We start from the raw sequence: 25,594 nt of genomic DNA on the forward strand, positions 1-25,594 counted from the left end.
TTCTATAAAGTAGCCAAAAGTCCGGTTACAGCTTTCTTCTTCTTCTTCTTCTTCTTCTTCTTCTTCTTCTTCTTCTTCTTCTTCTTCCTCCTCCTCCTCCTCCTCCTCCTCCTCCTCTTCCTCCTCCTCTTCCTTCTTTTTTGTTTTGTCTTTTGAGACAGGTTTCTCTGTGTAACAGCCCTGGCTGTCCTGGATTCACTTTGTAGACCAGGCTGGCTTCGAACTCAGAGATCAGCCTGCCTCTGCCTCCCCAAGTGCTGGGATTACAAGCATGCACTGCCACGCCCGGCTTACAGTTGCTTATTAAGGGTCTCCACTATCTCTCATCGTGGTTACATTAGGAACCAGTTCTTCAACACATGAAATTTGAGAAAGCAACCATGTTCAAACCACAGCAGGGAGCCTTTTATCTGCTTCTCTCAGGACTGGAAGCTTCCTGATGCTGCTTCTAGCAAGCTGCCTTATCTACTGGGACTTAAAAAATAAAAATAAAAATTTTAAAATGTAAAAAATATATGGCTGCTTTGGCCCTTTCATCCCATTCCTTGCTCCTCCTGCCAGATCCCTGAAAAACTGACATCAACTAGACTGGACCTGATTCTGCCCCTGGCCCTAGGCACTGTGTTTCTTTGACCCCTGGGTCTCTCTGACCTAGCTATCGCTCTGAGTTGCTTGTAGGTTGGTGTTGAGTGACCCAGCTGTGCTCAATTTCCTCTTTTGCAATTGTATCTACTCCCGATGATCTTGAAAACAAAGACATTTCTGTACACAAGAGGGGCTGAGGTAGGCTGGGCTTTTGTCCTCAGCAACAGATTCCTCCTGAGAGAGCAACAACCTACATGGTTTGAGATGAGCCACTTATGCTACAGGAGGGAAGGCAGAGAGTGCACAGCAGCGCAAGCCACAAGGGAAAGAATGTGAGCAGGAGTTTGAGGAGGAGGAACAGCTTTGTCTGCAGAACCTGGAGGCAAGTGTTCAGGTCTGAGCGGCCTCGGATTCTGTGGCCGAGTCCACTGTAAAATTTGCCACAAATGGACTTCAGAGGCCAAACCCAAGTTTGGCAAGGTAGTTACAACCCAGAGCCATGGCCACTTGAACATATGATGCTCATTGTAAGCCCAATGACTAGAGTTGGACCAACTCCACCCTAGGACTGTACCATAACCTTGGAGATGAAATCCTAAACACCACGTGCATCCCAGGAGCAACCCAAGTCACCTCTGCAATGCAGGCAAGCAAAGAGCCCCATACTCATCATAAGAAACTTGGAAGTTAACTAAAAATCTGGAGATTTTAAATGCCAGGCTTCCTGGAGAAAATGCAAGAAGCATGGCTAAGCACTGGTGTTGGCAATGGAAGTCTGTGATGCCCACATTGAGTCTGGTGTTTAGCCCATGAGTAGGTCTCAGGGGTAGTTCAGTAGCAGAGCACTTGCCTGCCACTGTGAGGCACCGGGCTCAATCTCTCTGTAGCTCTGTGGTGGTGGTTTGTGATGTTGACAACGATGATGACAGAAGCTTACCATCCTGGCTATGATGCCACCTGGCCCATCTTGTGACCCTGAGGCCTCTGCATGGGGGTGTTACAGGCTCACCTTCCTGGAAACTCCTTCCCCAGAGTCCTGGCCTCAGGGCCTTGGGTCCCCTCTCCTGTCCCAGCCACACACTCCCTGAAGCTTGTCTCTACTTTGCAGCATGACTTATCCTGTGGCATCTGCTGCAACCAACATTTCTGGGTCATGTCTGCTGTTGTCACCTCTCTTCCTGTATCCCCTGAGAAGACTGTGAAAAACTATGAGACCTCAAGGACAGGCCAGAGAAACTCACCTTCTTCTGGAGGTGAAAGAATATTGGGAGCCAGGCATGGTGGTGCACGCCTTTAATCCCAGCACTTGGGAAGCAGAGCCAGGTGTATCTCCGTGAATTTGAGGCCAGCCTGGCCTCCAAAGAGAGTTCCAGAACAGCCAACGCTACACAGAGAAACCCTGTCTCAAAAAAGAAAAAAAAAAGAAAAAGAAAAAAAAAGTAAAGACCCAGAGTAGAAGGTAACCTTGGCCTCAGATATCAATCTCTGATTATTTATTTATTTGTTTATATAAAGCTTGAGGAGAATTTTACTGAGTTTAAAAGAAAAACCACAGGGCAGGCAAGCTGTAAATCTCATCTGCTGTTCGGAGGAGGAAGATGGAGAGGAGGAAGAGAGAATCACTTGCTGGCAAACAACACATGGCAGAAGCTGAGGCTGGGTGAAATCACTCAGTAGAAAAAGAATGAGAAAGTCCAGAGTGTCCCAGAAAGCCCGGCACTAAAGAAGGAGAAAGAGACAAAAGTATAGTATCCTGAGTAAGGGGTGGGGTGGGGGTGAGGGGGTGAGGGGGTGGAGGGTGTGGGTGTGGGTGGGAGGGGGGTGAGGGGGGTGTGGGCGGGAGGGGTGTGGGTGGGAGGGGGTGGCGGGTGGGGGTGTGGGTGGGGTGTGGGTGAGGGGGTGAGGGGGGGTGGAGGGTGTGGGTGTGGGTGGGAGGGGGTGGAGGGTGGGGGTGTGGGTGGGGGTGGGGGGGGGTGGGGGTGGGGGTGTGGGTGGGGTGGGGTGGTGATGGGGTGAAGGGGGTGGAGGGTGGGGGTGTGGGTGGGGTGGGGGTGAGGGGGTGGAGGGTGTGGGTGTGGGTGGGATGGGGGTAAGGGGGTGGAGGGTGTGGGTGGGGGTGGGAGGGGTGTGGGTGTGGGTGTGGGTGGGGGTAGGGGTGGGGAATGAGCAGGCACAGTAGTCCTGCTGCTTGGCTAGTGCCCCTAACTTTAGGAAGTAAGCCGGGCACACGGTCAAACAGTAGACTATCTCAATCCCATGTGAAATATAACCTGCTGGGACAGACAAGCTGGGAACAGGAGGGCGCGCGCCTAGAGGAAAGGATTTCCCATGTTTGCACTGTGAAGATGTGACACTGAAAGAGACACCTCTAGCCCATTCTAAACATGGCACCGTCCCCATCCACATGTACAATAGCTGTTTCTTGTTTCAGGTTTTTGGGACAGTGTCACTCTGTGTGGTTCATGCTCCTCTAGAACTTGTAATCCCCCTGCCTTAGCTTCTGATGTGCTGTGACATAAGCAAGCACCACCACACCTGCCCTTGAGTGTTATTTAATAATTAATGATAATAATGAAGATTTCCACTCACTATTTGTTTAATCTTGACAGCCTGGAAATTGCCAAATCACAGCTCAGTTCTGTTGGGGAAACTAAACTTGACATCCTTAGTGAGGTATCGCAGCATGAATCCTGTGTGTGAGGCTACAATTAGGCCCACCTTTGCAAAGCGTGTCCTGGGCCTGACAAATTCTTGCCAGCAGAGCCCTGCTTTCAAAAGTCCCCAGTCTTTTCTTGAAGGTTGCTCACAGCCTAATTGCATTCATTTCTGCTTCAGCAGAAAATCCAATTGAGAGCTTATCTTGGGGGGTAGAAACAGTGTCTTCCTGCTTTTAAGGGAACTGCCCGTGATATCATGAGCTTAGACTGGGCAGAACAAAGAAAGGAAAGCTGGTCACTTCCCATGACATTGGACCCAGGAATTCACTAGACGTTCTCTGTTCTGAGCTCCTGCCTCCACGAACCGAGTGCTTTCAATAAAAGAAAACTAGAACTTGTCATTTCCTATCATCTCAAAGACAGAGCCCAGCTCAGGGAAGACGAAGGGAGGTGGAAGGGGACCTGTGTTCAGATGACTAAGCACGGGTCTGACCTGGAAAGGACTCATGTCCTTTCTGCGGAAGGGAGGGAGCCCAATTAGGGGGCAAGTATGAACAAATGACAATTACCTCACTGATCGAGAAAGGAAAATGCTCGCCCTGTGCTAACAATGAGCACGAGAGAAAATGTGTTAATGGATCTATGAAGAATTTACAAACCCGTTGAGTTGCCTCCCTGCTCTAAGCTCTCAGACTTCCTTAGAACTTGACCTCTGACCCAGTGCTGCTGGACCCTGAGAAAGTCAGGTGGTTGCTGGTCAGCTGCGGGGGAGTCACATGAGCCAACCAATTTTCCTCTCGAGTCTCCTTTCTGTCACCCAGCGTGCACACAGAAATAACTTCTCCTTTTTCTCCTTTTTACTTAATTCATTTATTTTGTGTGTATGTGCCCATGTGCCATGGTGTGCAAGTAGAGGTCAGAGGTTAACTTGCAGAGGTCAGTTCTTTCTTTCCACGAGTGTGTTCTAGGGATTGTCAAGTGAGTAACGCTAAGCCATCTCACTGACCGTGAGATAATTTTTTTTTTTTTTTTTTACTGAAGATGAATTGGGAATAAAAAATGACAAAGATGCATTGTGTGGCGCCTTTACAGGAGGTAGTTGTAGAGGCTGTGAAATAATACACAGATCATGACCATTATGGGATAGCTGCTGAGTGGGTGCAGCCTGGGGCCAGGGCACAGGTTTCTGCCCCTTGGGGATGGATAGTTTCTTAGGGGCTCTTCCCATGATTCTCTCAGAGTTCTGACGAGTCTACAGTCCCACTTGTTGCTGCGAGTGAGTAGCTTGGAGTTGCTTCATTATTCCATCGTCATGGTTCATGGGTGCCCCAAAGCATACGCTTTGCCAGGCTCCATTCCAAATGAAGTCAGCCCCCTCCCCCACTTCAGCAGAACCAGCAGGGTGGGGCAGCCTCTGTCTCAGAGTCGAGTGTCTCTCCAGTGCCCAGGAGCAGAGAGGACACATCTCCCAATGGCACCGTCCTGGAGGAGTGTTGGGGTTAAAAGCCATAGTCCTTTCTCTCTTCCTATTTGCAAGCTGGGCCCCCAAGGGAGTTTGCCCAAGGATGAAGGAGGCCTCAGGAACTCAGCCCAAAGCCTGGGGCATGTGCACGGGTCGGGGAGAGTCCTGGTCTCTCAGCCCATGCTCATCCAACGTAGAGTTTCTATGGCTTGGGGCTACATGGATTTCCAGCTGCCTGCCCTTAACAGGCTGAAACTATAGCCCTAGAAATGGGGCCTGGAGGAGAAGGAACCTTCATCCTGGTTGCTGCTGCCCAGGGTACAGCTCCGGTCATAGAGAGCTGAGAGCCAACAGTCAGGAGAACGTCACCAGTGGCCCAGGCTGACCCAGTTCCTACTGAAATCACTAATTTTTTGCTTTTTGGTTTTTTTCTTGGAAATGTTTTTCCATTTACTATACACACCCTTCGGGAAATTTCCAGTGACTTTTAAGCGATGTTTTGTGGTTTTTCATAAATATCTTTCAACAGTTACACAGTTTCCTCAGAAACAGAGGGTATGGGAGCTTCTTACAAGGTCCCCAAGGCAGGACCTATGCCATTCTGTGGAGCCCTGCGCTGCCCACCCCAAGCTACTGTAGAGGCAATGTGATAAATTCTGGCAGTTGAACTTGGCATAGCTGAGTGAATGTGTGTGTGTGTGTGTGTGTGTGTGTGTGTGTGTGTGTGTGTGTGTGTGTGTGTGCGCGCGCGAGAGAGAGAGAGAGAGAGAGAGAGAGAGAGAGAGAGAGAGAGAGAGAGAGAAAGAGAGAGAGAGAGAGAGAGAGGCTGACTGTGTCTGTGTGCATATGCTCAGCATGTTTGCAAAAGTGCTTGAATCTAGTGTACCTAAAGGTGACTTTAATTTAAAAAAGGTTTGTGTGTGTGTGTGTGTGTGTGTGTATGTATACATGTACACACACACATTTTCCCTGCATGTATGTCCATGTATCACATGCATGCCCAGTGCTCATTAAAGTCAGAAGAGGATGTTAAAGGCCTGGAACAGCAGCTACAGATGGCTGTGAGCCGCCTTGTGGGTGCTAGGGACCAAACACAGGACCTCTGGAAGAGCAGTAGGTGCCCTTTACAGCATATCCATCTCACTAGCCCCTGTCTTTCAAGACATGCTCTTACTGTGTAGGTCTGGCTGGTCTTGAACTCAGAGATCTGCTTGTCTCTGTCTCCTGGATCAAAGGTGCACACCACTATGTCTGCCTTTATCATCATCATCATCACCATCATCATCATCGGAGAGGGGAGCTGAGCCTTAACCACACGTGGCAAGTACTTTACTGCGCTGCCACTTCAGCCCCAACCACAGCTAATTCTTCACTTACCACCTGTTCTTGGAGCCACTGCATACCCGGGGCCATGTTTCCTATCAATTTTTTATTTTTATTTTTCATGCCTAATACTTGGGACTCATGTACTAAATCTGGTGAATACTAACCCCACCGGTGAGCTAGTTCTTAGATTAATGGCTCTCTCCCAGCACTCCCCCCCCCCCCCACTTAAAACCTAGGACAGGCCGGCCCAAGGGTTACAAATCCCTGATTCATGAAAATAAAGGCTGTTGGTTGGCTTGCCACCTCACGCCATTCCCCCACCATGACCATCTGAGACTCCATTTATTTGGGGTAAGAATTGCTGCTGGACATTTGGGGCAGTCAGGGCAGCGATGGTGAAGCTGCCTTAGCAGCTGCTGAAGCCTGTTCCATCACTGCTGCCTCTAGCTCAGTGCTGACCCGCCAGGGAAGCATCCGCTGGGCCTGCCTTCGGGTTGGTTTCAGGTGTCCACCGAATCCTGTGTCCCCCTTAGCACAGCAGCTTGACAAAGGGCTCTGACACTTTGGTATCATTGCAGGCTTGTGCCAGCTCTACCACCATCTGATACCAGCAATTTCATTCTAAAAGAGGTAAACTGTAACACTCCATGGAAAACTCTTTCTACACCCCGGCCTAGCACAAAGGCCTCTTCCTAAAACACTCTAGCCATTCCTGAGAGAAATGAGACCTTTGATCTTGAGGTCCATCTGTTTTCCTCCAGAAGCAAGCAGCCGTTGGGCCGGCCACAGCATGCAGAAGCCAGGTCACCTGCTGGACGCTGAAGACATACAAGTTTGGAACCAAGTTGGTATGTCATTTCATACACAAAGATGCTGAGATGAACATTTGGGGTATGGGTCCTGTGGACCCATATCTTCAGCATTAGCCCTGGGGTGCCCAATGAATAGCACCTGAGAGCCCTGCCTGGCTCCGACGTGGCCTTCCAGGAGCTCAGTACCACCTGCTCATTATGTGGGCCTATCTCGCAGTGGGGTGTCTGGCCCAAAGCACCATCTTACCATCTGCCACCCTCGCCCTGCCCCTCTGACTCCCACTGGGAGAGCTAGTGGGGAGCCCTGTGGTCATCCACCATACCATAAACCTTGGGAATCCTTTTCTGTCCCAAGTGGCTCCTCCAGGGACTGTGAACTCCAGTGACGTCTCTGAGGCCCTGAAGTTCCAGGACAGGGGAAACAAGTGGGAATGAAGATCCTTGTCCATCTGGGAACTGACCTTAGAAGACGATTTGGTTTCATTTCTGTTGCTGTGATCTAAAAACAAAGCAACTTAGAGAAAGGGGTTGGTTAGCTCACAGTTCTCGGTTACCACCATAGCACGAAAGTCAGGGTGGTAGAAACTTGAAACATGCAGACACATCCATGGTTGCAGAGCAGAGAGCAATGACCCATGTACGGCTGTGGGGGCTTCCGCTGGACGAGTGGCCACAGCCGGCTGGAGCTGCCCAAGGCTCCCTGGGTCACCCAGCTCAGACATGGTGTTGACTGCATCTGTCTCAGTGCTGAAGGTGACTGGTCATGTCTCTGGTGAGCTTAGAACCAGGGTGGGAAAGGGGCGCCCTCCATCTCTCGAGCCCTCTGACACCCCTGCAGTCGGGATTTTATCCAGAACATGGTGTAGACACCATGTGAGACCAGCTACTAGAAAATGTGGCCTTCTTGCCCTGGCTGGTTTGTGGGACTTGGGGAGTAGTTTTCACAACTGTCATCACCCCACTAAGGTGACTGGACCTCACGGCTCACTGAGGCAGGGGTCTTTGCCACAACCTAGGCCCTGAAGTGCCGAGACTGGGCGCCAGTCCTGGGAAATCCAGAGTAGGTGGTCACCCCGATTCTTACCTCCTTCTGCCTGCTCAGGCTTAAACAGTGAGACCCACAAGGACATTGACGTCACATTGCAATAAATAGCCCTGGGCTCTAAATCTCATTTTCCTTAGATCCATTACCCTAAGAAATATTATAGCATTTACCCCTTCTATTTTATAAGACATAGTGAATAATGCCATTCATTCTAAATCCCTCTTTTCAGTCACTCTTAATATTCTTTTAAAAGAAAGAAAGAAAGAACACGGTTGGAACCAAAACCTCACACACTTGGACTAAACCCAACGGTGAACATTTATTTCAGCAAAATTCATTCAAGGTCTTGAAAGTCAAGTGTGAGATGTGAAATACACCTTGTCAGCGAGGATAATGCCCTTTTCTGTGCTTGGACAGCTGAAGACGGTCTGTCAGGCTGACGTGTTCGGTGTTCTAGGAACGTGAGCCTAGAGAGATCAAGGAGGGGTGTGCTGGCGGTAAGGCCTCCTGTCTCGCCAGACCCTGTCAGGATGGCTGACTACCGGGGCACTGGAAAGATCCATTCCATCCGCTCCCACCTTCTCACACTGTGGCTCTTCCCGAGACAGTCCACAGGAACCAGGCCGAAGGGTCCCAGTGTCCTCATCCAGTCAGTGCAGTGTTCTATAGACGCTCCCTGTCAGCCCCGCCCCGTGCTCCCAGGCTTAGGAGGTGAATGCACATCATGTTGTGCACTCTCATGTGCGTGAGAGGGGTCCATCAACGCCTTCAAATTCCGGCCCTTGCCATTGTCATGGAGACAACACCACCTGCTCCTCACAAAGGGGGTTTTGCCAGAGCTCTGTAAACAAGGCTTTCTTCCTCTCATTGGCTTTTTACTCTGTCAAGGTCTTTGAGGAAGGAGGATCTAGCTTAGAAAGTTTCACTTAAGTATTCATCTAGTAAATGTTATTTCCACCTGAATAAATGTCTTAAAAGGGTTTTTTTTTTTAAAATTATTTTGGATACTACTCCCTTGTCTAATCTTGTCCAGCTTTGGGACATTGCACATGCTAGCCAAGTGCTCTACCTCTGAGCTATATAATCCTAGTCTGTGATGGTCAGTGTTGTCAATGTAACAAAATCTAAAATCACCTGACAGGTGGGCTTCTGAGAACATCCCGGAGGATTATCCTGATCGTGTATATTAAGGCAGGAAGACCCAGCCCCTGAGGGTGGCACCATCCCCTAGGTAGGAGATTCTGAGCTGTTCACACTGGAGGGAGCTGGCTGAGCAGTAGTGTCTACACTGATTGCTCTTTCTCTGGTTGGGGATGTAACGTGACCAGCTGCTTTAAGCTCCTGCTGCCTTGACCTCCGCACATGATGGACTGTAAACTGGAATTGAGCCACAATACGCTCTTTCTCCCTTAAGTTGTGCTTGTCAGGGCATTTCATCACACCAACAGAAAAGAACTCAGGCGCTGTCTCTTCTTTTGGTGTGCATGGTTTTGGACGGCGCTTCAGAGTAGTGAGTGACTTATTATATCAGAACTGTCAGATGAGAAACCAACCGATCCTGGAGTGATGAACGCTCCCAGCTGTCAATCTGACAGTGTGGTGCTGTGAAGAGGCTCCACTTCCGGACAGCAGAACTCCTGAAGCATCCTTAGGCCTCTCAATGCTTGAGCGCAACGTCACATCGTTGTTTTCTAGAACTCTACACAACTCTATCTGTTCCTATCTGGTTTTTCTCTGTGGCCTTGCTATGTACTCACAGCATGGTGAGAGGAAGATGGGCTGCCTGCTGGTCCAGGTAGGTTGAATAAAGGTGGCCCTAAGTATAGTGGCTCATGGTGCCACAGACCCAGGCTCTTCTGCTCCTATTGCAGACTACATGTTGCCTTGTTTTTCACCTAGGTCTGATCCAAGCTCATGATGACTGCTGGAGTTTCTGACATTACTTATGTATTCTAGGTATTAGAAAATATGAAGAAATCATTTCAAATACTTTGACAATTTTAAAGTGTGTGTGTGTGTGTGTGTGTGTGTGTGTGTGTGTGTGTGTAGTTCATATGTGCACATGCCCCTGCAGAACAGAGGTGTCAGACCTCCTTGGAATTGGAGTTGCAGGTGCCAGGGGCACTAGGAAGTGTTAATTCTGCCTGAACCCTCTGCCACATGGAGAGGGGTCCTGGAACCCAGTGTCACCTTCCCTGAAAGAGTGTCTGCTCACTCAGGCTCTGGATGATGAGTGAGAGGGCCAAGACTCAAGGCTACACTACCCTAAGCAAGTGGCACTTAACTGCAATTAATTGTGTTTTTGTTTTTCCGAGACAGGCTTTCTCTGTGTAACAGCTCTAGCTGTTCTGGAACTCGCTCTGTAGACCAGGCTGGCCTTGAACTCACAGAGATCCACAGGCCTCTGCCTCCCAAGTGCTGGGATTAAAGTCGTGCGCCACCACTGCCTGGATAATTAAGTTGTGTTTAATGGCACATTCCCTGCAGCACAGTGACCAATGCACAAGGTGATCCTGTGACAGAACCCTGGCTAGATGCTGGCAGTTGAATGGTTTAAAGTATTTTAAGCGGTATAGAATGGTATTGCTAGTGTTCTTGATCACAGAGAAATAGTCAAGTTGTGTCAAAGGACATGCCACAGCCAGCTGGTGCACGTATTAGCTACTTTGCTTCTTTTTGTTGTAACCCAAAGATGTGTTCGATCGAAAAGGAACACAAGGGGCTGGGAGTGGTGGTGCACACCTTTAATCCCAGCACTCGGGAGGCGGAGGCAGGTGGATCGCTGTGAGTTCGAAGCCAACCTGGTCTACAAAGGGAGTCCAGGACAGCCAAAGCTACACAGAGAAACCCTGTCTCTAAAAACCAACCCCCCCAAAAAACCCAAAAAACAAACAAACAAACAAACAAACAAAAAAAAAAAAAAGAAAAGAAAAGGGAGGACCCCCCCCCCCCCCCCCGCTTGAGGAGGGCGGCAGGCTTCTGGCAACCCCACAGTTACTGATTCTTCTTCCTTCAGAATGAGAAGCAAGGCTGTGGGTGGTGAGTTCTGCTGCTTACTCAAGGCAAGTGTTACTGGCAGGGCCACAGCTAGCACTCAAGCCTGGTGGCACTGATACCAGTTTCTAGCAACATCGACCTAGTTCCTAAAAATCCTGCTATGATCACATGCCTTGACTCACTCTCCTGCATAATTTTGAGATGAACCTGCACATGAACTACACTTGGACAAAGGCAGCCTCCCCAGATACAACTAGAGGCTTTAAGAGTAAACATCATCCAAGGCAGAAACATTCCAAGGAGAAACTTAAAATTATAATCAAAGTAAGAGGAAATAGATGCACATTTGGTTTTCACAAAATTTGATCAGTCAAAATGTCAACACCATGAAGCATGGCCAGCTACATCTGGCTTTAGGGAGCGGCCTGTTAGGGGCCAGCTCTGAATAGCTGCCCAGAGTAGCTTGGTGACGGTGGGTAGAAGAGGGCGGGAGGCCAAAGCTTCTGGGTTCAGCCCCATGGACTGTCCTGGACATCCATCTCCTTCCAAGTGGGGACAGGGACATCCAGCCAGCTTTATTCCTGAGGATTAAGCCAGGCAGGAGAACAAGTGGCTTGTTCTCACCATGGATGTGGGATGCTGCCTTTCAGCAGGTGGGACCTGTTCCAGGGGGGCAACCTCCTCTCATTCCTTTCAGGCTGTGGTGGGGAGCGCGGGTGCTCAGGTGGGAGTGGCAGTGAGATGGGAGGGGCAGCAGCAGGACAGGAAGTCAGTGCATGGAACAGTAGTGTGCTCCTTTCCCTCAGAGGGTGCATGAAGAATTTCCTCTTAACTGGGCCAGCATCTTGGAGGCCAAGGTCAAGGGTAAGTGTGTTTCCAGGGCACTCCTAGCTGCAGGGAGTAGCCTGGGCGAGCTTCATTTGCGGATAGATCCAGGTTTGGAGGGTTTTGGTGGCTTCAGGGAACAGTGAGTCTCAAAAGGGAACCAGTCTGTCCTGCAGCTGCTCCCTGAGCCAAGCACCTCCCAAGCCTGGCACCAACAGTCCTGAGGGCGCATACCGCAGCACAGGCGGTACACCCGAGGTGGTGCAGCCATCCCCAGACACAGCCCCTCCGCACCAGGATCAGAACTCCTTTTCCTCACCTGCTAGACTTGAGAGGTTAACTACAGAATCAAGATGCCAGGTTAGCCTAGCTGGCCACCAAACTGAACCACAGGTGGCCTCTCCTCCTGGCAGATAAGGCCAGGGGGCACCAACCAGGAGCCAAACTTAACCTTGGGCACCAGCACAGTCAGATCTGTCTGTCCAGCGCAGAGGTTCTCAATCTTCCTAATGTTGTGACCCTTTACTACAGTTCCTCATGTTATGGTGACCCCAACCATACAGTTATTTTGTTGCTATTTCATAATTGCAATTTTGCTATTGTTATGAATCATACTGTAGATATCTGACACACAGGATATCTGATATGTGACCCTGTGAAAGGATTGCTCAACTCAGAGGTTGAGAACCATTGCCCTAGTGTCTTAGGGCTTACTCAGAATTCAACCCCCACGGATCTCAATGACAAGTCTGCAGCTGGCGGCCTCTAGTGGCCACGATGGTCAAGTTCCACATTGCTACAGAGTAAACAGGTCCCTTACAACACATGCAAACAAGAGAACAGGGAACTAGGAAGAAGGGCACTGCTGCAATGACATCTATGAACCTTTGGCACTCTGTCAGAGAAGTCCTTAGATGTGACACAGCTGTCCCAAAATGAGAACAATGCACACATTTTCCGCTGAGTGTGTATTTATTAAGTTCTAAAACTGTGAATGACTTATTTTAAAAATTCAAACTAAAAGGAAACCAGGAAAATAGAAATCTCCACATCTTTGATAGTAGGTGGTTAGTCTTTTTTAGTATTATAGTTATTTTTCCCGAGGAAGGTGGCTGGTGGTTCTGACAGCCTCATCAAGTGGCTGGCTTCATCGGGGTCGCCACTTTATATCTTTTACCCCATGAAAATGTCTTTTCAAGGCAGTGTTGTCAGCCCATGGTGAGTTTAAACAGGAGTCATCGTCATTTTCTTCCAATTTCTGGAAATAAACATGTTTTACTCAGGACATTTCAGGAAAGTGGTTCATACAGACCGGGGAAACAATCTGGCTCACTTCCTGCCGTCCCATCCCCACCCAGCTGGTGGTGGTGCCCTCCAGGCCCTAGAGCTGGCAATGGCCTGCCACCCCACCTGCCACCCTGCCTGCCACCCACGGCCACCTTGAGCTCCTCCTGTCTTCTGTGGTAAAACAGCATCAACTGCTTCTGCTCCTCACTGCTGATGATTGGCTCCCGGGCAGGGGCGCCCTGGCCCTTCTGCAAGGGCAAAGCAGAGTCAACTGGGGGCCGAGACACTCTTCTTGCAGGGGACATGGGAAAGTAACAGGATTGTTTTACAGCTGCCTCTGTTAACAGCGAAGGCGGCAGGATGCTAAGCCATGGTGGGTCATGGGCATTGGTACGGTCAGTGCTCTGGACTTGTATGGGACGTCATCCCCAGCACAAGCCCAGCATGGACAGGGAGGGGGAGAGGGGACATGTAGAGGGAAGGACGCTGAGAGCCATTGCTTGGAAGACAGAAATCGACTGGCCTTGTTCCCCAAATGACACAGCACTGGTTCAGGAGCGCCTCAGCCCAAGACACCACAGGAAGATGGCTCCCCACGCCACCAACCGTTTTCAGTACACAACACCAACAGCTTGAAAAGCCCTATCGTCTATCTTGGCCACATTTTTCATTATAAGGAACATTTTTGCACGCAGACCTGTGTTTAGTTGAACTAGCACAGAAAGGGAATTCCTCCTTTAAGCTGGGCCACCAGGGCTACACGCAGGTTTCGGTGACTACACAGACTCACCTGCTGGATCTTGACAATGATTTTGGTTTTCTCATTTCTCCCCACATAGTCAGAGAGCTTCTTCGCTCTTCTCAGCTCCTTGGCGGCCCACCACAGCTGCGCCTGCGACTCTTGGATGACTTCGAGTGCTGCCTGGGGTCAGTTGTACAACCACAGGAACTGGCTTGAACAGGAAAGCCACATGCATCCCTCCCCTCCCCACCCCCAGCACCCAGAGCCTGGCTGCAGGCTCTTCAGGTACAGGACAGGATTCTAGCACTTGCTTCCCGCCCCCACGTCCCCACAAACCTGAGTTCCTGACAGATCTTCTTTATTTTCAAATTCCATCCGGATGGGGTCATACGGTGGCAGCCCCATGGGATAAACAATCATTACTGCACCTCGAAGCTGGTCCAAGGCATCTTTCACCATCTCCATGGTAACAAAGACTCCAGCTTCCACTTGTTTCTGAAAGTGGACCAGGCATCACTATCAATTCAATAAACACCCACCTGGCAGGTTCTCATATAATTCCCTTGGAGGCCCTGCCAGGGCCACCCCAGAAGGAACCAGAGAGCTGCTGGTTTCCAGGTGACTGCTGTCCACTTCAGGGCTGAGCTGAGGACACTGTGGCCCAGGCTAGACTGTGAGTGGCACCAGGGAGAGCAGCAGTGCTCAGGGCAGACCCAAACCCAGCAGCACAGTCGGGAAGAGGGAATGAACGGCGAAATTGAAGCAGGCTGCTTCAGCACAGGCCCAGCCCTGGACAGGTGGGAGAGGAAGCCCTGGACAGGTGGGAGAGGAAGGGGCAGCCAGAGCCTGTGAGTGGGTGGCAACTTCCAGGGCGGGGCAATGACGCTGGGGGCTTGTCTTGCAGTGGGTTATGGACTGAGTTGGAGGGACATAAGGCAGAAGGGTCTTAAGAGAACAGAAGGAAGACACACATAAAGAATATAGCTAATATTTGTCCCTAGGAAGCCACAGCAAAAGCCCTTAGGATCACTAGCACTAAGAATGTCCTTTGTAACTTCTTAAAAAGATGTATTTGGGCTGGGCATGGTGGTGCACACTTTTAATCCCAGCACTCGGGAGGCAGAGGCAAGCACATTGCTGTGAGTTTGAGGGCAGTCTGGTCTACAAAGTGAGTCCAGGACAGCCAAAGCTACACAGGGAAACCTTGTCTCGGAAAACCAAAAGAAAGAAAGAAAATAAATAAATAAATATTTGTGTATATGGTGTATTACCCTGGTTGCATGTTTATGCACCGTGTGTGTGCACCTGATGCTTACAGGGCCGCTGGCGTTAAAGAATGCTCTGAGGAGCCACGTGGGTGCTGGGAGTCAGACCTGGGTCCTCTGGGCAGCAAGTGCTTTACATCACTGAGCCACCTGTCCAGCCACACCAATCTGTTGCTGAGACAGATCTTCATGTGTAGCCCAGGCTGTCTGGGGCCTGGGTTCTCACCCCACATCCTATGCACACCGCCCGCTTCCCTTCCTTCCCCTCTACTGTCTACGAGAAGCTTCTTTTCATTGTCCCTGGGTTGGCATCAACAGGTCAGGTCACGGTGGGCACGGGGAATGGCCCGTGGAAGCAATAATGCTGAGAGCGAGGCCTAGTGGAAGGTGGCCAGCTCACTGAGTAGTCCCTGCTTGGGGCCTCTGAACTGAGCAGATTTGAAGGCTGTGGTTCCGGACGCATGGGGTCCGTGACAACTGGGTTGCTGGGATTAGATGTGACTTGGTGTCTGGTACTGACGTGGAAAAAGCCACTGAGGAGACAAGAGGGGTGGGGGGGGGGGGGCAAGAGGAGGCAGACTCAGGAAGCTTTTCAGGGGCAGATGGTACAGGACCAGATACAGGCTCATGGATGACAGGGAAGCTCCGAGGGTGACACGGGATTACAGTCCATGTACCGTTAACAGACACTGTGGCTCTATGAACACTTTTTCTGAGGTATAGCATGCACAGCGAAGGGTGAGGATAGCGGGAGTGAATTCTAGAACCGAGTTTCCAAGCTGGGGAAAGATAAAGACTCCGCTGAGACACGGGCTCCGAGACCACGGCTGACCCTCTCCTCACCAGGGTCTCTGCTCAAATGTCTGATAAACAGAGGGAATATGGCTCTGCAGAGACTTTCCAGGGGCTCCTCAAGGCCTGGGGGCGGGGGTTGCATGGGGGTGCATGCCTGTATTCTAGCACTCAGGAAGCTGAGGCAGGAGGTCTGCCATGAGTTCAAGGTCTATTTAGGCTATGTAGGAAGATTCTCAAATATAATGAATTGAAAAAAAAGGTTAGCTAAGAGCTTGGGGACTGTTTACAAGTACATTTTGTGGGGTGAACATAGAAGTGTGGGAGGACAGGCAGTTATGCCAAGTGTTGCACATGTGGGTGGCAGCGACTGTGGCCCATGCAGATAAATGTGATGAGTGAAAATACCAAAGATTTCTTACATTTATTTGCTAACTTACGTGTGTGTGTGTGTGTGTGTGTGTGTGTATGTGTGTGTGAGTGTGTGTGTGTTACAGCACATAGAGAGGGATTGTGGGTAAGAGGACAATCTGTGGGAGTCTGTTCTCTCTTACTACCAGGTGCATCCTGAATTCCAACTCTGACCTTTTGAACTCAGGTCATCAAGCATGGTGGCAAGCACCTTTACCCAAGGAGCTCGCTCTCCTTGGCTGCCCGCATCTGTGAAACCGGTCTTATATAAATGCTTTGTAGTAAACATCTCTCCCAATCCTGTATCTATAGGCTACATCACAAGTCCCTCTGCTGAGCTTCCTACGTCCCTCATAAAACAAGAAACAGTCCATTCTGGGGCCAAGTCACACACTGTACACGGGCCTACGCTCATGCAGGACAGTAAAAATCTTTGTTTGCTCAGCAGGAACTGGCAGGACTTGGATAACTGTCCTCATCATGAGAAGGGAAAGCCAGGGCCCTCCTCAAATATGCTTATTTGCTTTGTCACTGGAAGGCAGAGAAAGGAAAGGACAAACAACAAAGAGGTGGGGAGAAGACAAGAGGGGACTGGGATGCCAGCTGCCTGCTAACTGCTGCCCCTCCTCAGATGCAGGCTGCCGGCTAACTGCTGCCCCTCCTCAGATGCAGACTGCCGGCTAACTGCTGCCCCTCCTCAGATGCAGACTGCCGGCTAACTGCTGCCCACCCTTGAGAGCATCCACTTCGAAGACAGAAGTGCATCCTATTGAGAAGCTGACCTTGGACACTATAGCTTTGGCTTCTTCTATCGTCTTCTTTAAAACCTGCTTCATTTTCTCATTTGGAGCTATAAAATAAAAAAGGACAGGAGACAGTTGTCAGCCACACAGCCTCTAAATCCTGGATGCTCTCGAGCTCTCCTGCCTGAGCCAGGGGACTTGAGAAGGAAGTGCTGGGTCTGGAGTGGAAGCAAGGGACATAGAGAAATGTGGAAACTAGGCAGAGACGCCACGCCTAGGGGAGAGGTCTGTGGTGTCCTTTATGCAACATGGCGAAGGTTACAAAAACAGGCCAGCGAAGTCACTGAGCGGACAGTGCCAGCAAACCAAGCCAAGGGCAGATGCTAAAAGCACTTTAGGCCTCTCAGGCAACAACCTGAGATTCAACCTGTCACAGTGGCTCAAAAGCAGACACAGGCAGTAAGTGACTGGGATGGCTGCATGTCAACTTCATGTATGTACACACGTACACATGCGTGTTTGTTCTGAGTCAGGGTAGGCTGGTCTGGATGTCCCAGTCTTCTTGCCTTAGGCTCCTGAGTGCTAGGATCACATATGTGCCCTCTTGACCTACAATACTGTATTGTACTTGACAACGGTCCAGATGTGGCATACAGCACCAAATCATAACTTCCAAGCTTAAAACAACCTAAACAACTAGGCCAGGGAAAACGGCACATACTCAGCTATTTCTGACCTACAGAGATGGTAAATTTGCATGAATAAGGCAGTTCAGTAGGAACAAGGGGGCAGAGAGGTGTCCTCTGCCTGACTCATCCTGGATTGGAGTTTTAGCATGGGAGTTTCACAGTGCACTATTTTCTAAGGCTGTAGAGAAATGATGAAATTGCAGCAATGAGTGTGGGTATGCATGTGTGTGCCAGGCTGCACACGTGGCATGTGTGTGCCAGGCTGCACATGTGGCACATGCAGACTGTGAGAGTTAGCTCTCCTTCCATCATGGACTCTGGAGATCAGACTCATTTGGCTCATGAGCAAGCGCTGCTACCTGCAGAAGCATCCTGCTGGCCCTGGCCCACATTTCTTAATCTAAAGAGCTGCCTAGGCAGAAGAGAAGGAGTTACCGTGCCCGTTCCTCCGTCCAATGTCGTCCTTCTTAAAAGCGGAGCCCCCACTGGGCACACACTTCTCTCCCCACTCGTCCCTTAATTTCAGCTCTTCAATCTGCTCGTCAGTGAGCCCTTGCATATTGGGAGGGAGAAACACCCCATGTTCTGCTAGCTCTTCCATCTCTGAAAGATAAGGGAAGGGCAGACAGTCTTGAACTGAAATCACTGACTAGACTCGGCAGAAGTGCCTGCTCCTGACTCAGGGATGGCCCCTCTAGCTCACTAGATTACTACTCACACACCCTGAGCCGCTTGGCAGAGCTTGCCTTTTCCTAGGCAAATCCTGGACTCAGCCAATGGGAGCACAGTGCGCTTCAGATCACCTGGAGTCTAGCCCCAGGTCGCTGTGTGCACTCATTTACCTAACACTCATTTTGAGACCAAGCCTGTACACACACTTTACCACTTTTCAAGGGCACTCTCAAATACCCCACTCCTGTACCCTTGTGAGGGGTATAAGACCTTTCTTAAACTTCGCGCCGTCCTAATTTACAGCTCTGTGACCTGAGGCTTGCTGAGAGCCCTGGCTAATACTTTATGGGAATGTGACACAGAGGCTCACTTGGTAAAGTGCTTTCTGTAAGCATCAGGTACTGACTTGAACCCCAGAGCCCATGTAAAAAGGCCAGGCATGGTAGAGTGCTAAAACCTTTGTACTGGGGGTGGGAAAGTGTGTGCGAAGGTAGAGATCGGGGATCCTTGGGGAGCCAGCTTTGCTCCAGGCCAATGAGCTCCTGTCTCAAAAAGCCAAGGTCACACAACACCCAAGTCTAACACACACACACACACACACACACACACACATACCACAAACTTACTCACAAAAATACACACACACACACACACATACACACACACACACACACACACACACATTCACACACTCTTCATAAAATTACTGGGAAGGATTTAAGGCAACTGTCCTGGTTGGTTTTTGTCAACTTGGCACAAATGTACACATATCGAAGAAGAGGAGAACCTCCAGTGAGAAAATGCTGCCCTCAGATTGCTCCAGGCAAGTTGTAGGTCATGTTGATTAATGATAGATGTGGGACGGCCCAGCACTCATGGGGAGATGGTCTAGGGTGACAGAAAAAAGTCTGAGCAAACCATAAGGAGCAAGCCAGTGAGCAGCACTCCTCTGTGGTCTCTGCTTCAGTTCCTGCTCTGACTTGCCTTCATGGACTACAACTATCAATGTGAGTTTCCCCTTCTTCACAGTTGTAGAAAGCTACTGTAGACAGAAATCAGTACCAGGCTTGTGGAGAATGATGACAGACCTGTTCACATTGTTTGGGGACAATTGTGTATTTGGAACTTTGGGCTGGAAAAGCCACGGTGTGCTCAGAGGTTAACAACCAGCTGTCCTAGGAGCTTGAAGTTAAGAGGTGTTGAGAGCAAGCCGGGCATGGTGGCGTATGCCTTTAATTCCAGCACTCGGGAGGCAGAGGCAGGTGGATCCCTGTGAGTTTAAGGCCAGCCTGGTCTACAAAGCGAGTCCAGGACAGGCAAGGCTACACAGAGAAACCCTGTCTCAAAAACCAAAACCAAAACAAAGAAACGAATCTCTGCACACCTTTGATCCCAGCACTCGGGAGGCAGAGGAAGGCAGATCTCTGAGTTTGAGGCCAGGTGGTCTACAGAGTGAGTTCAAGGAGAACCAAAGCTACACAGAGAAACTCTGTCTATAAAACAAATAAACAACACCATGGTTCTGGTCAGCCAGAGCCGAGAAATCAGCTGGGACTAACAGGAGACCTGAACCACTAAAACAAAACCTTTGCTGGAGCTGAGAAGTCAACCAGTTGTGAATAAGAAAATACCAACATCACTGAGGCAAAAATCTCCTGGGAAATGCTTCCTCAGGACCAGCAGATAGAAGCAATGGTCCAGCGGGAGCATAAGCTGGACCGAGCCAAACTTGGTAGTGCGTGCGCATCTCCCATGTGGTGCACTAGTTTTGAGGGCATGAAGGGGTCACGGAGAAGGGAGAGAGAGGCCAGGAGAAGCTATTTGAGGGTGCAGCTTCAGTTTTAGGGAACCCTAGGATTGAAGGGCTCATGGAGAGAGGATGAGACTTGGCATCATGGGGCAGGGTGCGAGGCCTGGAGGCAATGGTGCCACTGGTGAAGGTGAAGTCCGTGGACAGTCCGGCATTTGGGGCAACAACCAAGGGCAGCAGCAGTGGTGGAGGGGGGCCAGCCTCAGCCTGTGAGATGTGCTGTGAGGACTCTGGACGGCAGAGGAGAGAGGCCTAGGTCAGGAGTCCCAAGTGTCTGACACCAAGCTTTACAGTTCGGACTTTGCTTTGCTTTGGTTTGGATGCAACTGTGCAGTAGGTCTTCCCTCTTGGAATAAGAAAGTATTTAACTTGAGTTGTGATTTTACAGACGCCCAGGTATATAGAGAGGTTTGAACTTTGAAAGAGACAACTCTCCTCCCCCCCAACTCCCCACCCCCCCTCCCCGGAGACAGGGCTCCTTTGTATACTCCTGGCTGTCCTGGAACTCACTCTGTAGACCAGGCTGGTTTCGAACTCACAGCGATCTGCCTATCTCTCCTTCCTGAGCCCTGGGATTTTAAAGGCGTGCGCCACCACTGCCCAGTGAGACTGAATCTTTAAAATTAAGTTTGAAAGCCTGTGGGAACTTCTAAAAGCTGGAATGTGTTTTATATTGAGATAGTAATATTAATGAAGTCTTGGAAATAAACAAGAAAGGATGGATTGTGGTTTAACAGCAATGTGTTGGTGTCAAGTTGACAAGGGGCAACTGTTTTTGGTTGGCTTTTGTCAACCTGACACGAACGCAGACTTATCTAGGAAGAAGGAGCTTCAACTGAGAAAATGTCTACATCAGAATGCTTGTAAGCAAGTCTGTAGCTAGGGCATTTTCTCAATTAGTGAGTATTGTGGGATGGCACAGCACTATCTGGTGATATTATGTGGGATGAGAGGTCCTGGGGGGTATAAGAATTGAGTCATGAGGAGCAAACCAGGAAGCAGCATCCCTCCATGGTTTATTCTCCAGTGCCTGCCACGAGTTCCACTCATGATGGCTGACAACTGTGTGATGAAATAAATCCTTTCTCCAAGCTGCATTTTGTCAGTGTTTGATCTTAGCAATGGAAACCTAAGCCAGAACTATCCCTCAAAAGTGAGACAATCTACTTCATGTTCACTATTCAAAAGCATGGTTTTTATATTTTTCCTGTCTCATATGTGCTCAAACCTACGGCAGCCTTTTAAGCCTTGCTGTACTGCTCGCCTTCCTTCCTGTGAGGACGGCACTAAGAACTGTGTGTTCCTGGAATAGTGGGACGACAGTATATGACTCACCACAATACAATACTACAGGAGAAATGGTGTAAGGGGGTGAGATATTCACAGCCTCTCTCCAATAGCTGTTGGTTCTAAATTCACCCACACAACTGTTACATTTCAGCGCCACACTTTAGACTTAGGGTGTTAAAGAAGACCCAATTTTTTTCCCCTAAATGTTTTATTTTTAAAATGTCATTTAATATTGAGCCTGCTTTGAAATCAGTTAAGTTTAATTAAAAAAAAAAAAAAAAAAAAAAAAAAAAAGAGCAGGTTCTAAGGCGTCCTCTAAATTGAAAAAAAAAAAAAAAAAACAAAAAAAAAAAAAACCCCAACACGTGTTTCCTAGGAGACGGAAAAACACCACCAAGGCTCTCCCAGTGTCTCTCACTTTTGATAGGCAGTTTCAAAGCCAGGAGACTCAAGGGCTGGGACTCTTAACGTCTAAAACAGGGCGTTCATTTTTGTAAGCCCCCTTCCCCGCAGCCACCACTCCACCCTCACCCTTGCTAATTTCCACCGTTCCTCTGGATCTTTCGGCTCCCTCCTACAGCCTTTCCACCCAGTTCGTTCGCACTTCCGGGAACTCTTAAATCCTGGGTCGGCCGCACTTGGCTCTGCCGCTGCTCACCCAGGCTTGCCTGGCTTCTCCAGTTGTTGGTCTTTCACCTCGGGTTAATCCTGGTGCTCCTTCCCCACCCTAGGCTACTGCAGATCTTCCCAAATCCTCACAACCGCGAGCCATTCCCTCCGCATCCTGTCCTCCCATCCCACCGCTCGCACCTGAGCAGAGCCGCTGCACCTTCAGCCGCCCGTTGTAGACGCGGGTCACCTGCACTGTGAGCTCCTCCAGCTCGGTGCTCCCCGGCGCCTGCAGCAAGAATTGGCTCTCGTCGCCTCTCTTCACGTGCAGCACCACCATGGCTGCGCCGAAAGGCCCGGCCGAGGCGTCCGGGAGGCAGGGAACACGAGGCCTGTAGGCAGGATCGAGGTTAGCCGGGCCGGAACAACGCTGAGACGAACCGCTGCTCCGAGGCGGAACCCCGGAACGCGGGCTCACGCGTCCGCCGGGTGGAAATAGAAAACGGTTGTTGCCAGGAGCAACAGTCAAACATAGACCCTGCGGATGGGAAGGCTGCGGCGCAATAGAACGGGCTATCCGATTGGACAGGGCTGCCCGAACCCTAGACGCAAGGTCACTGCTACCGGAAGTAGCTGTTGTCCGGGCAACCAGACCGCAAACCAAGCTTGTGTGGGCAACCCTGGGAGAATCAGGAGATGAGCTGGAGGACCATAGAGGCTCCTGGGTTGATAATGAGTGGGATGGTGGGCACCATGGGAGCACAGTGGCCTCGAAACCCAGACTTGTTTCTGCGCAGGCACTGATTGCTTCCGGAAATGCCTTCTGCTTTAGGTCTGGGGGAATTCCGAAAGCGGTGAGCTCTGCTGCTGCGCACGGCGGGTCCCTAGACTGTCCAGCCAAATCTCGTCCCTGACAGTGCTGTTCCTTCAGGGAGCTCAGACACAGCTGAGGATCCCTTGACGCTTTCATTTTAGTGTTAGACCAAAAACAAACGGACAGAGGAAATTCAAACAGAGGAAAAAAGAAAATGAACCAGGGAACCAGGGTAACTGTGCTGTGTAGCCTTGAAATGATCTCAAACTCATAGTTTGGCTAAATGGTGGAGGTTTTGTTTTTGTGTGTGGTGGTGGTGGTTCTTTACATTTTTTTTTTTTTAACTTGTTGATGGACATTTCCTTTAAAGAAGCTGTAACTGATTAAAACTGATGTGATGTGAGGAGGCTGGACTGTTGCAGGTACAGAGACAGATGACCTTGTCTCTGCTTAGCCATAGCTCCCGGAACAGCCATCCACTGCCCTCCTTTGGGTCGAAACTAATGTCCCTGAAACCTTCAAAAATTATAAACTTAGCTTCTACCAACCCAAAAGTTAAGAATGTCATTAAGTAGCATCTGATAGTCATAGAAACACGTCCCCATCTAGCAGTAACTGTCTTTCTGGGGAATTTCCCCTACCAATGCTTTTTAAACTTGCCATGACTTATGACTTTGTTTTATAGAGCTATAAAACTTCGCGAAACTGCTTCCATGGCGGATCATGGAATTTGAGTAACCTACATCTGCCATGGTCATTCAAATTTGGCTTCAGAATAAACTATTTATTCCCTGCATGTATCATGTACGCCCAGTACGTTATTCACGCCAACTCAAGCAGAAAGGAAGCCTTCCATACTGTGCCCTTCCGCTCCACGGTCTTTTGGATCCCACCAATCTCTGAACAGGAAAACCCGCCAACCCCTGAGCTCCCCCAAGTTTAGGACTTGACCCCCCACCCCCAGAAACCCTGTATAACGCCAGTGTCTGCTTAGTTCCTTGCTATTTCTCACCAGAGCAGAAGTGGTTATCAGCCAGGATTTTCCCCTCCCAATAAATGTCTTGTGTGAGGTTTGTTATCTGGTGTGACTTGTGGCAATCCTTGGCTCCACCGCGACCAGGATACCTTTCCCTTCAGAGTGCAACGCTTACAGAATGAAATCTTCCATTTGAGTAAAGAAGTCAGCTAGTGGTAAAGACATTTATTTCATATGACAGCACATTTCACAGGATATGTACAGAGTGTATACCACCGACTTTAATACTGTACTTCTATAAAGTATATAGTTATAAATATTGTATGCCACAGAAGCAATAAAACTCTTACATACATATAAACAGCAACCTACTATAGAGACAGAAACTCACAGAGATTCTTAGTGTCTATTTTCTGCTCTGCTCTGACCAGAGCTGGTAAATACACACAATGTCGAGTTCTTTGTAACAAACTTTTTCCTTTGTGCGTTCCAGCAGTGCCCCTGACCACTTGACAGGGCAGACTTTACAGTGGTTCCTGCCCAAAAGAGACATTGCTCAGGGCTGCAGTCTGCACTGCCTCAGTTTTCTAAGATGGATTAGCTGGCTAATGGGGAGTGGATATCATACACACTAGTCACACAGATGTTACAGCCACAATCTCAACAAGTTAATTCACATTTGGAAGCACACTGCTATAGTAATACTGCAGTCTGAAAGCTACTACTGCTGAAATGATTAGAACCCCAACAAGCACAATATAAAACTCAGGGGAGTTATTGCTGACAGCAGGTTCTGGCTGCAGCAGAGGGTTACTTCTATGAATACAGTATTTTGATAACACCGAGCACTTGCAAAAGTGCTCTGTCCTAAAAGATCTGCTCTACAATACAAGTGCAACACAGTCTGCTGTGCTTTTACAAGGAGGTGACGGCAGCCATAAATTCTTTCTAATCTCATACTACACATCTTTAGGTTCATGTGGACGTAGGAACTTAGGCGTACATACATAACTTTTCTATATACATATAAAAAGAACATTAAGTCTTAATGGGTAAGGATGATTTTAACTTCAACCGACAACCAACCAAACAACAGTTTAGAGGGTTTTCTGACTGGCTTACTTAATATCAAAATATTATGTTTTTTTTTTCTTGTAAAAATTCCATGTACTTCACAAAATTAATAAAAGCAAGATCGGTTGCATACTGGCAGTGCAGGAGACAAAATCCACAGCTAATTTGAGGTATAGCCTCTAAAACCTTAAAGCAGCATCATAGATACGTTACGTAGCCTCTTACATGGGAGAGAATGCATACCGGGTGGATATGTTCCCAATTCAGAGCACTCAACACTGCTTTCCCTGCCGAAAGCAAAGCTCCAGATAGAAAGGTATGGAAGGGAAAGGGCCGCACAGCGAGAAGAGCGCACATCAGCTTGAACAACCCCTGTGAACTCTGCGGTGCGTTCCTACTGTTCTGAGCATCTGTCCACAAGACTGACCACACCGTCTGTATTACAACTGTAAACCTCCAAAGAAAGGCATAATAAGGGAGGGGCGCAAGGTAACGTGAGGGTGAGTCTGAAGGACCGGTTGTAGGATAACAGGAAATGGCGGTTCTGTAAAGAGATTATTCTACTCTGGGATGTACAATTAGTAAAATTATCCAGAGCACATTGGGTGGCAGCCATCTTTTTTATAATGACATTGTCAGAACTGTTAGATGAAATCTGATCTAAATTATGTCTTAAGTTTTTAATTATGTAAATGTATAAATATAATATTT

General features: G+C 49.2%; 1 protein-coding gene across 1 annotated transcript; it reads right to left on the minus strand.

Annotated features, from left to right (window-relative positions):
• Positions 1–12,825: 12,825 nt before the first annotated feature.
• Cfap298 (cilia and flagella associated protein 298) lies at positions 12,826–22,379 on the minus strand. Its single transcript, XM_051150242.1, has 7 exons — positions 22,221–22,379; positions 18,074–18,241; positions 16,989–17,056; positions 14,075–14,233; positions 13,787–13,918; positions 13,149–13,244; positions 12,826–12,967 (listed from the first exon to the last, which is right to left on the minus strand). Exons 1-7 carry the CDS (start codon positions 22,357–22,359, stop codon positions 12,857–12,859), a joined length of 873 nt encoding a protein of 290 aa, XP_051006199.1. The 5' UTR covers positions 22,360–22,379; the 3' UTR covers positions 12,826–12,856.
• Positions 22,380–25,594: the final 3,215 nt, after the last annotated feature.

The sequence above is a fragment of the Acomys russatus genome, chromosome 8 (genome assembly GCF_903995435.1).
Source record: "Acomys russatus chromosome 8, mAcoRus1.1, whole genome shotgun sequence".
Classification (NCBI taxonomy): domain Eukaryota; kingdom Metazoa; phylum Chordata; class Mammalia; order Rodentia; family Muridae; genus Acomys; species Acomys russatus.